Source organism: Blennius ocellaris (genome assembly GCF_963422515.1).
Source record: "Blennius ocellaris genome assembly, chromosome: 3".
Classification (NCBI taxonomy): domain Eukaryota; kingdom Metazoa; phylum Chordata; class Actinopteri; order Blenniiformes; family Blenniidae; genus Blennius; species Blennius ocellaris.
The window spans coordinates 15946623-15965057 of record NC_137652.1 but is presented as its reverse complement, the minus strand read 5'-3'; the positions used below and the strand labels follow the sequence as shown (position 1 = coordinate 15965057).

Sequence of the window (18435 nt, the reverse complement as noted above, 5' to 3'; positions counted from 1 at the left end):
CATCACTTCACAGGTGTGTGAAATATTTCAGAAATAGCCACATCGCCAGTGATGTTTTTTGTTATTTACAAAGAAATGTACAGTAAAGGATGCAACCTTTTGGAATTGGTGGTTAGAACTCTTGCTTTAGCAGAGGAAGGTTCTTGTTTTGTGGGTTAAGGACTTTTCTATAGAGTTTGTATGTTCTCCTTATGTATGTGTTGGGGTTTTCTCCCATGGACGGACGGACGGACGGACGGACGGACGGACGGACGGACGGACGGACGGACGGACGGATGTACGGATTGATGGCTGGAGGGATGGATGGATGGATGGATGGATAGACTGTACCATTTGTGTTGTCGTGGTTATCACTATCAAATCACAGCAAGAAGGTAACCAAATGATGGAAGTCCTCTGGACAGAAGTTTTGATGATCTCTCTGTCCATTGCTCTGATTTCCCTCATTTAAAATAATGCTTGTCAAGTTAAATATTGACTTTGATTGGACTTTAAATACGATTATGTGCATGTATGAGGAGCTTTTCTTAGTGATGGATGGATTCGCAACAGAGTGTGCCCTGCCTATCAGCTGGTATGCTTTGACATCGGCCAACAGCCACTTATAAGCACTGTTTGCATTATAGTGCAGATAAAAGATGGATGGTATCCATGACAACAAGTGATTTTCCAAGATATTTTCCCACGGGTAATATAGACCAATAAATAGATCCAAAGAGTCACAGAAGGCTCGTTGAAGTCAAATCTATTTAATGAAGTCGATGTTTTCTTCAAACCTTTTGATGCCTCATGTTGTGTTTGCTAATGTCAGGATTTTAAATCTGTAAGATTTTTTAATGAGGGTGTAGCTAATGAGGTGCCGTTGCAATAATCACCAGGAGACCACAAGGATACTATGACACTGTTGCCAAACAATACGGGCAACCAATCTAATTGGTAATCTTTCTTCAGAAAAATGTACGATATTGAAGAAAGGATTAAATTAATAAACGTTACGAAGAATAATCTAAGCTTTTGTCGAACATTCAAACAACACAGGTAAGAGAGGAGTATTCATCTCTCAGTACATCAGAGGGGAAAATGTTTGAAATAATCATGACTCTGAGTGAGTTCTGTGTTTGGTCAGAGACTTAATAGATATACAGTCACAACAAGGGTCTGCCTTACTGGATCTGAAAAGCTGGGAAATAATGACAACACTGAGAGGTGTGGGGTTTCCTCACTTGTTGCCTTTACTGGAATGAAATGAATTCCCAATGGGGCAAGGTGGAGACAGAACCAATCAACCACTGACAACAAGATCATTGTAAAACCACATTGTGGTTCACAGATTAACACCAGTACAGTCGTGGCAGGTCCATGAGTAGCTGTAAAGGCGGGAAGGTCGAACTTCCCTGTGGGAAACATGTGAAAGTTTCCCATTGGGTAAGTGGAAGGCTTCAGACCACGCTCAGAATCAGGTCGGATTTCCCTGGCAGTGGTTTTCAGATGTATTTTAAACATGGAGCTACTCGTTACATGCACAACTGAGGTATTTTCATCTTATTTTAGTTTTTGGCCATTATCCATGACTATAAATTACAATGTTCCCTTTTAGAAACAGTGAAACAGGTTTTATTTTTTGCGTATTGAGCTTTGTGGCAATGGTTTTAACAATTCACACAAGAACACACAAAGTCACATCTGCACAATGAATGTCTATGGAATATGTCCTGAACTTCATCTTATTCAATGTAAGTGATCTCAATCTTGTCTCGACTGATAATTGTCCCATTATCCAGGCGCTTGAATGCAACAGATTTATTGAAGGTTTTTATCATTACTTATCTTGCATGTTTTCATATCATCATCAGCACCATCGTAAACATTTTAACCTTATTACAAGTTCATAGCTAAACTGATGATACTGTTAGTTTAGCATTTCTGGTGTGAAAAAAAAGAAATCTCCTCATCGCCAAGCTTTGCATTCGCTCATACACAAGTGGGGTATCTCACTAATTTACCAGTGAGTACTTCAAAATATGTCTTAGAGAGATAAGGGTCACCATCATTTTATAATGCTGATGGATATGGAAGGAAAAGGTTAATCCTGCTATGAAATGTGAAGCAAGATTAAAGACTGTCTAACACCTGATTCAGGTTATTTGCTATGTGTTCAAAGTAGTCAATAATACTGTGCTGTTCCCTGTAATGCAATACAAAGTAAGAGAAGCAAATTCGGTGAGACTTTTTTTTTTTTTTTAACCCCGCATCCCTTCATTTATCTATTTTCCCAAAAGCAAGTTCCCACACACCTCCCCAGATAAACTTACACCACATGCAGCTCTGCATTGGGGTCCATCAGTTTGTTACGTGACAAGCAAATGAACCAAGAAGTTAGAAGTCTACTATAAAAGTCACAGTAACCACGGCAACGAAGCAGTGACAGATATTGTACCTCTCATTATCACCATTGTGTTCATAGGCATAGAGACAAGCACATGTTTTGCACGACTTCACTTCGCTAACGCGCCTCGTTCATTATCTCCCATACAGTTACAGATACTCATTTGTGCCGTCTTCTTGCAGACACGGAGCCGAGCTGCGTAAAAGCGTGGTACAGGATTATGGCATTTGATTGACAGCCATGCCCTTTTCACATGGTGTGCACTGAGAGATGGCCTTGTGAGGACTCTGTTTCTACGGAGGATGACTCACCATGGAGATTAGACCCCCCCCCTCCCACTCGCTTTTTCTCCCTTTCTTCACCTCCCCTGCTTTAGTCCACTTCAACCTCTCCACTCTGTAATGTTTTCTCCCGCTTTTGCCAAGCCCCCTCTTATGGGAGACTCGTTCGCATCCGTAGGGATTTTCTTTTGTGAAAAATTCTTCAATCCTGGCTTGACACATGCAGAGCTCAGACAGGGGCAGAGGCTTTCCCTCCAGCTGTTATTAACTTTCTTTTATGTATAAATGGGAAAACTGCTGAACATAAACACGAGACACAGTATCTCTCTCTCTCTCTCTGTCTCTCTGTCTATCTCTCTCTCTCTCTCTCTCTGCTTTCAATTTAGGAGTACTTCGCCAACCATTTCTAAATTTACTCTCATCTGGATTGGTGGAGATGCATTTATTTTGTTACGTGTGGGTCTATATAACCAAAAAGTAAAGCTTGAAAATGTAAAACCAGTGACAGACAGAGACAGCAGCCCTGTAGCTTGTCAACTGTTTTCATTGGAGACAAATGAGCCTGAAACTGAAGCTCAGTAATTGGAATTGTGTAACAGATTATAAAACACTTTATCGCTTGTCATTCATAACTCTGGCTGTGATAAATGGACAAGGCTGTATGTTCATATCAAAAAGACGATTGAAAGCTTCTTATAACATTATACAGTAATCATTTTTCACTACATGATACTCATTGGTTTTCTTTCACGGCTGTTAAATGCTGTATTTCAATATTATGAACACGTAGACCAGTTCCCTGTGGGCCTCCATGACAGCACCAGGCATAATTATTGGGTGATACACGAAGCGCTGCTGAGACTGAATATCAAAAGATGCAGTGATTGAAGTAAAAGAGACAGCTGCATCCATCCCAAGGACGAGTTAAAGAGACACCATCAAGCAGAACTCACTATCAAAAAAGAATGACAAATGAAGTGAAACGTTAACTCACAAATGCATCATTTATGCAGATTAAAAGGAAGTTTTAGACAGCATCTGGTTTAACAACTTGCTTTCAAAAACCGCTTTGTGTTTACTTAAAATCTGTTTTTTTACAAGATCTAAAAGGGATTTTTAGAGGCTCATTTATTTCCCAGTGTGGAAATGAAAAAAGTGATGACAGCAATTCAATTAGATTTCCTGCGTGCATTTTATTAGATAATCATGACAGGATTAGTATTTTTCTTTATCACACCTTCGAAATGTCATCGCTATCCTTCCGACCCTCCTCATTTTCTCATTGTAAATATATAGCCTATACAAGGTTGCTATGGTGACCATTCTTCTTGGCAACACAAGGACCTGCACCATAGTTTAATTGGCCACTGCTTCCCCGTGGCCGAAGCCCGGTATGTATGAGCTGCTGTCCACCGCAGGGCTTATCAGCATCATCTGCAGGTACATCTACAACACCCTTAAGGAAACTGTTGCGCTGTTAACAAAATGTTTACAACTACTGTAATGTGCTGTGGAGAGTGTGATACTTCATCACTGAGGTGGTATATCCTGTACATGCAGTGGTTTGCTGTGTCGGTTGAGAGGTGGATTGTTTAATTTATGTATGTGTGCGTACATGATCCAAAGCTGAATGTAATGGACTACGAATGACTAATTAACCTGAAGGCAACCACCACGTGGTGAAGCATCAGTTTGAACAATACCATATTCACACATTTGCATGTCCTAATATAAAATAGGCTGCTAATCATTGTTCATCGTTGCTGTTAACTTAGTGCTCTTCTTCTGTGCTGAATCAGCTAAATGCTCATCGGTTATGTTTCACTAAATTATGGCTCATTGCTGAAAAGGTCCACTTTCAGCGTGGTTTTTAACTAAGATCTACAAAATCTGTCTATGTTTATGTTTTCATCATGGATGGCTTTTACATTTTGCATGTCTTTCTCTCTTTTTTTAACATCAATGATTAATTTCATGAAAATGGGTGTTATTTAATATCTGTAAGGGTGCATCAAATCAAACGTTGTCTGCCAGGATTTACAGTATGTTGTCTAAAGTAAGCTCAACAATAAAGGACAATTGTGTTTACAATATCAATGTTTCTCATACCTGGTTGATTCACTTTTAAATGGTGATACATTTCTAATTTCTTCAACCATCCAATCTAACAAACAACATGAAACATAGTCAACAGGAAACAGAAGCTGTTTGTTTATGCTCATCCAACAAATGCTTGTCCCTTACACATGTGGAGGTTGTACATTCCCAACTTTGTTCTGAGTAACCGTGTTAAAAATAGAGCTGGTGAAAAGACAACTAAAAAGAAAATACCACTAAACACAAACAGTCAGCAGACTTAATGTGTTTTAAGTTGCATTTCACTTTAAATATCAGAGGATTTAATTACCTTATTGTAATTTTAGCTTCAGATAAAAGCGAGAATCACAAATTAAAGCAAGAGTTTTACAGTGTAAATGTAATGTAACATGGCCAGAGGTAACAACAATTGTTATTATTCATATTTATCTTGATATTTAGTTTCATTACACCGTAGATCTTTACAATACTCTAGTTTAAAACATATTTCTGACTTTAGAGAACATCACTTAACATCGACACTTATATGGTCTCTCATTTTTATGGGTGCAGTTATTTTAAAGTAATAATATTTGAAATTACCAAAAAGAAAAAAACAGTAAAAACAGTGAGCCTAAAATTTGTATCAAATGTAATCATTATGGTAAGGCAGGAGGTAGAAAAGTGGACATACCTGTAGAATGAGTTTTATTGATTAGACATATAGTATAAATAGTGAAGATTAGGGGATATTCTTTAGGTAGTCATGTATCATAATGATGGTGCTGCTTCACTGTAAATAGAGAAACAGCCTGCAGTGTATGGCACAGAAGGCGGAGTCCGTTTTAATTCAGATTAATGTCACTTTAATACGTTTTATCACCAAATGCTACTTATAACGTTTCAGCAGAGTCCAGACTGGCCTGCTGACTCCTGTGAAAACAGCTACTTTAATAAAGAGGCAAAGACAGTTATCATGGCTCAGTGAAGACTTTGAAAATATAAAACTTGTGGGTGAGTTGTGCGAGCTGAATCCAATTAGTGCATTAGTGAGCCGTACTTTGAATCCTGTCAGAAAAAGAGACATAAGTACTGTTAACTGTGTGCTGTGCTGTGCTGTGGGAAAAAGCAGAGATGTGGAAGAAATATATAAAATCCAACTAAAGACAAATTTGGATCTCAGATTGTACAGCACACACCACGTCAGTTTTGAAGCATTGTGACCTCCCCCCCTTCGTTCAAAGTCTGTCTTGGACTGAGTCATGGAAACTGGAAACATCATGTGAAATAGCCGTTGTGGTTCGTTGTCTTCCTATCAGCCCTTCACTGAGGATTCACACTGAATTCTACATGATGGAGCATGTGAAGCCACAACACTCCTTCAGGAGAGTGAGGCCTGTTTTAGTGAAAGGTGAAGAGTTCTGCTGAGCCCTGGTGGGTACCCTTCTGGTTGGCATGCCTAGAAAACAGTAAAACCACACTGTCAGGAAAGTTTGTAAATTACAGAGATGCTGCATCTCTCTCGGGTGATATGAAAAAGGTCAGCTATTTAAGGCTTTAATAAGGAACTCTAATCAATCAAACAGCCCAGAGGCAATATCTACAACTTCCGACTTGTATTTCATGGTTCATCAGGCAGTTGATGTATAAAGCTTTATGATTTAAAGCTCTCAGTGAAATCACTGCAGATATCATTTATAGTTTCCAAAACCTTGCAATCATAAGTTACAACCTTCATTGTAGTTTCACATATCTCTTTTATTATGTTTTAATACCTGTCTTCTTCTTGTTTCTTGGGAATTTGGACTTCAGAAAATCTGCCATTTCTTTATCTTCTTCTTTCTCCCTGTAATAAAACAGATAAGCTGCTATTACAAAAACAACATTAGGAATACACAAACAGCAAAATAAAAAAAGACAATGTGCAAATTGTAATATTTTACAGAAGGCTGAAAAACATGAATCAGGATCCTTTAAGAAACAATTGTTAAAACATGAACTCTATTTCACATGCTGGAGACCTGCTCTCATTTTGAATGAACATTTCAAAAATCTCTCGAAAGGCGTCTCGGGCACTTTCAATTCCCACCTGCTCTTTGATTTCAAGAAGGTTGTCTTTTACCACAGTAGTGAGATGAAACACCTTCCCCAGACTCCAACTAGGTAAGAGACACTTCTAGCAAATCCTCTGGCACAAAGAATCAATCTATTCTGAGTGGGTTTAATGATGAATTCAATACATCCAAATGCCATACTTTTGTGTTAAGTGATTCTCAGTTGCTTAATGTTACATATTATCAGAGGTTAAAATTGTTGAAAATATGCTTATGAAAACAGCAATGTATACAAACAATTCAAAAGGGGAATTTGTGCTTGGATGAATTAAATTCTCACAATGCTGTACACTGCACTGAGGTGGTATTTTTATCAATGTTTTTTTGGCATGTCATTTTTTTTCAAACAGAAACATTATCTAGTTTGTTTTGCGACAGTTGTGTTTGCCCACAATTTTTGTCTGCAGTTTTGCAGCCAATACGGTTTTACTTTTTACAGCTTGATATTTAAAATGTTTTGGTTTTTTTTCATCATTTTAATTCATTGTTTGTGTGGGATACGTGCCTGAGAAGTAGATATTTCATAATTCCGCTCCAATTTTATTAGTTTTTTGTTGCAACAATGCTTCCTCGTCATACATTAAACAGCCTGTTTCTTTCTCTTTTGTATGCCACATTTAAAGGGTAAATGCATTTACAGTGCACTAAGAGAAAGCTTTGATGATGTTCATGATCTCCCGTTTAACAATCTTGGGGTGACACCACCAAAGTGCAGCCTTTGATAAATTATACTACTCCAACAGGCTGATACACCCAGTTAGCCTCTCTGCTACTGTCTTGGTGCTTTAATTCCTATCCCACAGAAAGCATATTTATGGTAAGAATGGACTCTTGCACCTCAATAATAAATAGAATGGCATTTGGTGTGCCTCAAGGCTCAATTTTAGACCCCATACTTTTTAATCTGCACATGCCCCAATGTCGTCAGGTATCAACTTTTACAGTTACTCTGATGATGCGTAACTGTACATTTGCATGCCTGCAGATGAATTAGGACCAGTTGGTGAATAATAATTAAATAAATTACATCAGAAGAAACGCATAATGGCAATTTATCCATTTAACCAACAGGAGAGTCAAGAGCACGAAGAAATACAGCAACGTCAGTGTCGCACCTCCTATGCATGGCATCTGATTCTTTAGTCAGACAGCAGGTTGTGTGGGACAATAGCAACAGCAGGATTAACTGTATGGGTTGGTAGAGAACAATGAGAAAAAATATTCGTGGACGCAACCGAAAGACGAGCTCTGCCGCTTATCCCACAAATGCAAGTTCCTTACAGCTGTAGCAACATTTAATAAAAATAAATGTGATAAGATACAGCATGTTGCCATTAAAGATTTATTACAACAACCGAATAGTTAATGTACCAAACACAAATGTCTTGCTTCCTTACCGTTCATGTAATTTCCATATGTATATGAGTGAGTGTATTGTGATTGAGCCTGATAATAAAATCTGTGAGATAAATAGAGGTGAAGGACAAGTATGATGTTCTCGAAGAAAAAAACACAGAAAACTCTCTATATTTATCAGCGACATGGCCTTGAGTGCTGTCACATCCTCTTCTCCCTCCTATCATTACCGCACTGCTGTTCCCTGCTTCCTGCCTCTCACCTTCCCAGCAGCCCATCAGCTCTCTCACAGCAGGCTGTCAGCTGCCAACACAAAGTGTTATTCACACAAGCTAACACTGTTTGATGCTGTCTGAGGAATGGCGTTGTCGAAAGATTAAACCTGAACTCACGTTTTATGTGCTACATCTGGCTGTCCACTGTCAGGTCGCATGAGATGTCAACTAATACAAATTGAATGAGATGTAGAAAATGCTGCAGGGGAAGATATGAATTCACACCAAATGCAACAGGGTCATTGTGGAAGTAGGGCATGTTTCCCATAGAGCTGTTTATTAAAAAAAAAAAAGAAAAAAAAAAGTATTCTCTCTATGTTTTTTAAACAGGTAGCTCAACTCGAGGCCAAATGTTTTTTTTTTGTTTTTTTTTTTTTAGAGGATTTTGTCATCAGTGTCTGATATAACAGAAAACAGCTGTGCCACCTTTCATGTTTAAAATCCATAAAATCCGAGGCCAACCAGCAATCAGTCTACCATAAGACAGTAATTGCACTGATTCAACCATTTCACCAGTAATGTTATGTTTTTTGCTTTTTTGGCTTTTGTTCCCTAAATTTGATAAATGACATTGCAAACAGAAATAGCAAACATAAAAAAGTTAGATTTTGCACTGAATTCATTTTTGAATTAGGCAAGACTGATGATAAAGGTTTACCACGCCTTTGCCCATAGCATTTTTATTCTAATTTGCATTTAAATCCTTGCATTACATCTGAGTACCTGTTGAAGAACATATACTCTTTAATGCTCTAACAAACATTGAATACCAATTATGGAAAGCAGATTGTTACAAAATGCACATTGTTTATGAGAGTCATAAAAGTCTGGGACCAAACAGCTGACAAACCTAAGTTGAAATTCATAATATCTTGTTGGGATCAATATTTTTGATCTCAGGGATTATACCTAATCAGCAGCATGAAAACAAGAACTAATTCAGTACACATTCAACACATCTGCTTGAAGTAGATTTGAGTAATAAACAATCCCCCAGCTTGTTTACTATTGTCTTATTTGGTGTAAATTATCAATAAGTGTTGGGATGAATCTGTTGATTGGGTTTCAATTTCTTGTGAACAGAGTGACTGAACCTGGTGTTTTAAACCACCTCATGCCTGAGATACACGCAGACATCTTTAATTGAAAGGACTCTCTGCTGTGCACTCGGTGGATCGCTCCCTCACAGTATTCTGCCTCAGGAAACATTCTGGTGTTTTCATCAAGAGCAAAGAAGCCGATTTGTGCAGACATGCATATGTATGATATTGAAGAGAGAGATTTATAAGCATTGGCAGCTAGGAAGGGTGTAAAAAGTAAAACCTGCAGTAAATCCGTCATGGTGAATATATTGATGAACATTACCAAACTTTTCATCTGGGGAAATTTCAAAAGGCTACATAGGTACAGCATGCCTACTCCACGTCGATGTATTGGTTCTGTATTTGTCGAAAGATTGAATTGTGAATTATTCATTCAGGGTGAAAGTAATGAAACCACTGAGGTTGAAGCACACCTGAGTCGTTCAAACTCCACATCATCCACAAGGAAATCTCTGGTCTCAACCAACTTGTGGATTTGTTGTAGTAGTTCTTCTTCTTTTTGACGATCCTCATTGGACTTGTCATTATCTGGAGCATAAACATCGGAACATATCTTAATACACAATATTACGTGTTTGCGTCATCAAACAATCCATTCAATCCAAATAAGAAATCTTATGAACTTTCTTCAGCCAGACAGACTCTGTTTTAAACACGAGGAAGAAAACTGGAGTCCAAAACTGATTACTAATAGCAAACACATTATGTCTTTTTTGTATTATTCATATATTACCGTGAATTTTTCTTTGTTAAAATTGATTAATAAAAGATCTCCTACATTAACCACCTGCTAAAAAAGATTTAATAAAATAACATTCTCCCTAAAATGTCAGACATTAATAAATTGATTAAAAGGCATTTGATACATATTGGTCACCATACATCGCCATTACCTGGTATGGACACTAGTTTCTGCAGGTCTTTCTTCAGACGAGTGATCTCTTTACAAAGTTGAATGTCATCCATCCTGCTCAGGCATGATGGCATAAAACAAAAACACACAAACAAAACCCCACATTCATATCAAACACTGTTTATATAAGCTGACACAATACAAATTTGATTGCTCTCCCCCCCCCCTTGATTCCTTCTTCCCCCTCCATACATCCCTGAGTTACTTTTAATAATTCCATCATCGACTGACAACCTGTCACTCTGCCTTTGACCACAAATCAGGCAACATGAGCCTCATTGAGATTGGTTGACTTTATTTAAAGGGAATTGTATTTTAATGTCCATGAGCTTCCTAGTCAATATGCTTACAGTCCTGCAAAAAATGTAACTGAAAATATCATCTGTATGCTTCTTCGTGAGAGGTTTCAGAACCTCAAAATAGGATATTCTTCATTTAACATATTGCAAAATATTATTGTTATGTATCTCAAAACAAACACATTTCTCTGTGTGGATATTTGGGTATGTGCAAACAAAGTCCCTGTGAGATCAGAATTGGCTCTAAATGACAAGTGGGAGACTGTGAGAGATCAATAAATGAAGGCTGATGAAGGTGAAGGAGAGTAAATCTGGGTACAGTTGCAGAAGTTTGGCTAGGCTATTTATAGTGACAATCAAACAGAGAAAACTCAATATTGATCTTATATGTCACATCTTTTCAGAGGAGAAATCTCTGAGACACATTTGAGAGAGATAGCCGTTACCAAGCCTTTGTCTGTGGCACCCTGGTTCTCTCTCAATGGCCCTTCCATGCAGCGGATCATTACTGACATGAGGTGGAAGACCCTTTGAGCTTTCCTTGTCGAGATAGGGGCAATCATGTGAACCCTGCGACTCAGCGACTGAATTGTTTAAAGAAGCATGTGCATTCAGCTGAACAGGGTGAGTCATATACTCACACACATTGCACACATCCATCATTGGATGTGTGTAATGGGCCACAAGGTTTAGCATAAATAAGCTACTTTGCTCGACAGGTTGAAAACACACACCTATCCCTTTCCCCGAACCCCCTGTCTTTAATTTTCCCATTTTATCTGCTTGACTTTTGCTTACTACTCCACACACCACCCTCCTTGCAGTCCCTCTGCCATGATATTGCTTGTCTGTCAGACGAGTTTATGAATAAATATCCATGCATTAGCCTGCTTGGTGGAAGCAAAGGTGGAGCCATTGAAATTTTAATGGAGGCCAGCTTGGGGTGACATGGAGAGGAATGAGGGGGAGAGAGCAGGGGCCATTTGTGTAAGGAGATGAATTTTTGTGATACCAAGGTGTTGCTAAATGATTTGAACTGCTCTGGGTTTTGCAAACACAGATGCTGCAATCCCCCAGTGAGGCGATCTTCTTTGTTCTATGTCGTTTTGGGTTCATGACGGTCTCTTTTGACGAATTTATTGCAAGTAACTACACAACACATCAAGATTTTTTTTGGACATCTTAAAAACTATAATAACGACAGTGCATCAGCTTGTTTTTAGAGAGGGGTGCAGCTCTTTTGATTCACATGTTGTTTTGATGAGGTTTAGTGTTGCTAAAGATGAAAGTTTGACCTTTTCATAAATCTCAAGCAATAAGACAAAACGTGATTCAGCATCTCAATCCTTGCATGATAATCCACAATTTTATATTTACGTTATGGAGGCAGCAGAACAGCGTGGTGTTAACGTTCTGAAATAACAAGGCTTTTTGAGTTTGCATGTTCTCCCCGTGCAAGATACACAATCTCTCCATTCTAATTAACTTTACCTATACAGTAGGTGTCTATGCAAGTGTCTCTCTGTGGTTGGCTTGTGATGGATGGGCAATCATTCCTTTTGCCTACTGTATAAGTTACCACATCAAACTCTGCTGCCAACATAAGTGATCTGCCAGCCGAACAAAAAATGTGTGATTTCACACACTGGCAGCAAAGGAATGTCTGTGTTGTTATTGCTTAACATGTGTCTCATATCACTTTGGCAAAGGACCAGTAACCATGACACCAAGTTAATCCACTCACATGTATCTGAGCTCTGACTCCCTCCTGACCAGGACGTCTCTAATCCGCTCAATCTTAAAGAGCTCCCCCTCGATGTCATCAACAGTGATGCTGGAGTCCGCCATGGACACCACGTCATCCTCTGAAAAGAGAAAGAGCCAGGTCTTAGAAAATGCGCTGGGAAAAAAAACGACTGACTATAGATATCGATCTCCTTCATTAAAATGTGTTCATGCTTCTTGACCATCAAATACAGTACCACAGAGAGAGGCATGCATACTGAATACTTTTTAAAAATGGCCGACTTGGGGCACTGCAGAACAATAACTGCATATGAATCTGCATTTTAGAATGACTGAACAGCTGGAGCAGATGTAGTTTGGAATTGCTGCTTGATGAGGAGCACAGAGGAGAGCTGCAGCCAAATTACAATGTGTCAGTGGTTGGCACGACTTGCAAGGCAGTGCCACCCTCACACACACACACACACACACACACACACACACACACACACACACACACACACACACACACACACACACACACACACACACACACACACACACACACACACACACACACACACACACACACACACACACACACACACACACACAAAGTGTCTGAATGCATGAAAGTAGCTGGCCAGCTCAAAACAAAACAAACTCTACACTGTAATTGATTTGTACACTACCACATCACTGGTAAACATTGTTGCTAAATCTATAGGAGATACCAACAGAAAAGATGTTGGTTAAATTGTATGACATGTCATAATTTTCTTTCTATAGTCAGTCATTAATGTATAAGTGACACTCCATATGTTACGTAAATATAAACAATAGAATCATTTTTATAGACTAATGAAACGCTAATAAGCCCCCAGCAGCTTTGCTTTCAAGCAATTAAATAATCTCACTCAACACAACCTTAATAGTTTGTTTGACATTAAATCTGTCCCCATCTCGACACATGCACACACACACACGCACACACACACACACGCTTTCTTTCTTCTTCAAACGGTATCCTTGTAAGTACAAGACAACCTATCATTAAAATTCAATTGGCAAAGCTAAAATAAATTAATACAATATGAAACAGCGTTTGCTGGGTATAAATATAACAGTCACTGCACTGTATGGGACTGCTCCACACGGTTCTCTAATAAATGCTAATGAATTAGTCCCAAGGTCCTTGGAAACTTACTATGAAAGGACATCAAAGCTTTTCACACAGGGCACCAACAGTAAACTGTGAGAGCAACCCCAAAGCTGCCCTGATGCTGAATAATCCAACAAGATAGAAAATCAGAAACTGCACCTACATTTCAATATTAGAGATTAAATTTATTTACCCCGAGATCCGAGTGTGGTTGACCTTCTTGCAATAAGACGCTTAAAGAATAAGCAATGACACTGGTTGCAGTCGAAAGGAATCGTCTGTTCTCTCACTGCTCTTGAATGGTTCTATTTAACACTGAACCAGCTATAGGTAACTTTCACTTCCCTGCAGAGGAAGCTGCACCACATGTGGGCCAAGAGGTATATAACAAGGGAGATACTCCCAAGGACATCGAGGGTCTTTTCAATTCTTCCTGTACACAATATTACTTAGTGAAGCCCTGGTATGAAACCTCTATTCTGGTCTAAACTCGCCTCAGGGGAGGCAGAGCTCACAAGGTTCAAAGTGCCACATCTTTGGCACTACCATTAAAAAAAAAAAAAAAAAAAAGGCAGAATAAAAACCTAATGTACAATCCTTCATTCAAGCTGCAGCTGTTGACATGGAGCCACATTCCTGATGGCATGAAGACTGTGTTCATGGGCTTTCAACTGCAGTCAGCTTTGTACGGCAGACAAATAGAGAGCCACATCATCGCAGACACTCTCAACACTGTTACTATGACAAATCCAGCTGACGTCAGAGGAGCATCAGGACCACCCGAACACCTCAGAGAGAGAAGCATCGGCAGTGGAAATTAACTGGTAATGAGATTAAAAGTGGTTAAAAATAACTCACGACTCATTTCTACGACTCAAAACATTTCGAGATGTTAAGCAAAGAATGTAAATTATAATATTCAAATCAAATAACTGATTTCTAGTGAGCAGATAGCTTGAAGTTCAGTTTCATTGAGCAAAACATTGACTCCAACCAGCAATCATTTATCAATTACCTGTTAACTGTTGTTTCAATGAAATAATTCATTGTTTGATCTTTAAAATAAGATTCAATCGACCAGTCACAACCAAAGCCAGAGAAAGAGCCTGGAAGCAAATATTTCTGTTATCCATTGTTCATTCATCATCATGGAGGACAAAAATAAACAACAAATTTGCTCATATTTGTTCGTCTCAAATGAAATACCTTTATTAAAGGTTTAATGAAGATAACTATGGATTAATGATGTGATCATTACCCAATCAAGTGAGTATTCAGTGCAGCGCTGCATTGAGGGGCTATTACGCTCCGTCTGAATTGATCATAATTGGAGCCAGTATATTCTGAATTTTGAAGGTGGCATAATGATGTGGTGGTAAACACTTCTGTATCAAAGCAAGAAAACCCACATTCCCTCCAGGGCCTTCCAGTCTGGACTTGCATTTTCTCCCTGTGCACGTGGGGGTTTCTCTGGTTTGCTCCCACAATTCAAAGACATGCTTCTTGGTTTATTTGGTGACTTTTGCTGAATATTTACAGACTATTTATAGCAGAATCACTCAGAAAGCTTAACACAATTAGAATGATTTGTTAATTACCGAGGGCAGGTGGGGATTTGCACTGGTGCCTCACAGCAGGACACCCTGGGATTTCACCAGGGTTTCACTCTGTGGAATTTGCATCTGGAGACTGTTAGGAAGCCGATGCATGTTAGTGTAAAGGGTGAATATAAATTGACAGCCAGTGGGACTGCATGTGTAGATAATTGCCTGTCTCTCTGTGTTAACCCCTGTGATGGCCTAGCAGCCTGTCCAGGGTTGTACGCCACATTTCACACAGTGTCAGCTTGGCTGCAGCTCCACATAAGCCCAGACTGAAGAAAGAGGGTGGAGAAGATGGAATAAAAGATGTTTCCTAAAATGAGACAACAGAACAGGTCTGTTGGATACCTTTGGTTTGGTTGAAACTGAAACAGAGGAAAAGGTGTCGCAATGGGAGATCCACTATCTGCAATTATGAGCAATTTCTTTGTGGAGGACCTGGAAACCAAGGCCATCAACACGGCACCCACACACTGCAGACCCACTCTCTGGAAAAGACGATATCCTGGAAAAAAATAAAAACTGGACACACGCAAGAGCTCACAGACCATCTGAACAACATTGACGACATGGGAAACATACAATTCACACACAAAGAACAAACAGGACCCTTTCCTTTCTGGACATGAACAGTTACCACAGACAAGACGGCGGTATAAAAATCACCGTTAACAGAAAACCCACCCACACCGTCCAGTACCTCCTCTGGATACCAGAACATCCCACAGCACACAAACTATGTGTCGTCAGGACACTTCGTGAACGGGCCGACATCATAACTGATGAAACAGACTGACAAGAGGAGGAAAACCCCATCAACAATGCACTCACACAGTGTCAGTATCCATGATGGGGAATAAACAAAGGAAGACAACAAGTTGAGAATAAACAAAATAGGAAAGAAAGAAAGAACATCAAAACACAGAAAAACCAGATAAGAACAAAAACACGATCACCATCAACTACATCCGGTATGATAACAGAACCCATACAACGAATAATGAAAAAACACAATATCAGCGCAGCAATAAAACCACACACAAAACTCCAACAGCTACTAGTACACCCAAAATAGAAAATAGACCAGGATTATAAATGCAATGTGACTCTATACGAAATGCCATGCAACTCATGTAACAAAACATACACTGTTGAAATGGGCAGATCCTTTAATACAAGAAAGAAAGAACATCAAATAGAATGTGAAAAAGAAACAGCAGGACGACTCACAAGATCACAAAAAGACACAGCAGAACAAAGAAATGCTAAATTCACTGATCACTGAAATCAGGAAGCGGATGAACATGAACCAGGACGAGGGGGCCTACACCCTTTCACACATCTGGGATCCATCCTCCAGAGACCACCGGAGAGTGGGAGGCGTGGCCGGCCTGACAGATTCTGACAGATCTGTCAGGCTGGCCATCTGATAAAGACCTGCACGTCATCTCACGCCAGATGACGCTCTGAGGAATACTGCACACGCAGCCAAAACATGTCACCAAGGTAAAAACATTCCCGCTTTACTTGTCGTTAAAAAAGAATCTGTAATATACGTTTAACAACGACAAACTGAACATAATTCCGCTCCAGCCGACCCCTTTCAAAAGCAGCTGTTTTCTTGTGCTGAAAAATGAAAATATTAACTTTTTAAAAAAAAAGTTCATGAAACCATTCCAGTGGATTGTCGATTGGTGGATGATGCCTCTTCTCACACTGCATAGCTGAATATAACAAATTTGCACAATGTGAATTATGTCAATAAATGTCCAATATTACTGCATTATGAATGCAAATTTATCATCAGTCCTACATATAAGAAAAGTTTAGTTCAGCTTCAGGTTCCCCCTTCTCAATCATACCAGCAAACATTAATATTCTGTACTTGTTTGCCTCTTAACCAGAAGCTGACTCACATGTCATCTAGTTAAACAGAGGCTTTGTGCTCAGATATGTAATTACACGTAAATATTGCACCATGATGTGCACAGATGTTTTGGAGCGTATTCTTAAATCAGAGGAGAGACAGTATGTTCTGCTGCAGAGGATCTCTGTGACGGGTTTTTCTGCTGCTGAGGAGTTATGACTCATCACTTGATGTATTGGAAATGGTCCCTCCTTTACACCCTCTCTATTCTCTCACTCTGTCATCGCAAGTGTTTCACATCTCTCTTTGCCTCTCGTCATTTCACCCAGAATGTCCCCATACTCCGGCAATTTGATTATATGACCCCATGATGAATAAGTGAGTTATTTCATGGGCTCAGCTGAGAATCCTTTAACTCTATTTTTTTTTTCCTTTTTTATACTTCCACATTGCGTTTTAGGGCTGATGTGGCAGACCAAAAAGAAAAAGAAGAATGAAATGAGGGGGGAAAAAATGGGAATGAATAAAAGAAGGAGAACACAACAGATAGAAAGTTACTAGCTATTTCTATTTGGGCAGAATTCGCATTGTTGTCACACGGAGACCTGATTATCACCGTATTTCTCATTTTTTAGACTCAAACATTCATGGAGCAGGTTATAGAGTGACGACGATGTTGGTTGCCGTCCCCTAAGGGGACATTAACAGTGAGCATAACAAGGATATAAGCCATCTGAATGACCACTGGCTAATAGCTTATGGAAATCTGGATCGTATCACTGCCAACTCCCTCACGTGGGTCATCATTCATTCATGTTTTGAATCGTTGGCCAGCATGTTAAAAAAAAAAAAAAAAACAGCCTCAGTTTCACTCAAGCACACCAACAGGTGGATTCTCGACATTTTCAGATCTGCTTGCCTGTGCTGCCAGAATAGAAAATATATAGCTTGTTTTAAACAATTACAAACTTAAAGCAGAGGCAAAATGACTAAAAGAGTGAGTTTTGTTTTTAGTACAACTGTTATATCAATACATGTGCATTACAGAAACACTGACATTATATATATATATAGCCATAAATATAAAGCTGAAATCACTGTAACTACCTGTAGGGTAATAGTAATAAAAAAAGATGCATCTCAGGTGAATTTAGTGAGTTTGTATTAGATAACTAATCTGTACTTAGTCAGAATTCAGTCAATAAATTGATGAGTGAATATTGTTGCAGTGAGATAACCTGGTTTGCTGGCGTCTTTGCTCCATGCAGTCCGCTCCA

General features: G+C 39.1%; 1 protein-coding gene across 1 annotated transcript; it reads right to left on the bottom strand.

Moving 5' to 3' along the window:
- Positions 1 to 6089: 6089 nt before the first annotated feature.
- On the bottom strand, positions 6090 to 12804 carry pik3r6a (phosphoinositide-3-kinase, regulatory subunit 6a; the record flags this gene model as incomplete). Its single annotated transcript, XM_080515514.1, has 6 exons — positions 6090 to 6202; positions 6519 to 6589; positions 10005 to 10119; positions 10485 to 10558; positions 12548 to 12668; positions 12786 to 12804. The coding sequence occupies 6 exons, from the start codon at positions 12802 to 12804 to the stop codon at positions 6090 to 6092; spliced, it is 513 nt and encodes a 170-aa protein (XP_080371640.1).
- Positions 12805 to 18435: the final 5631 nt, after the last annotated feature.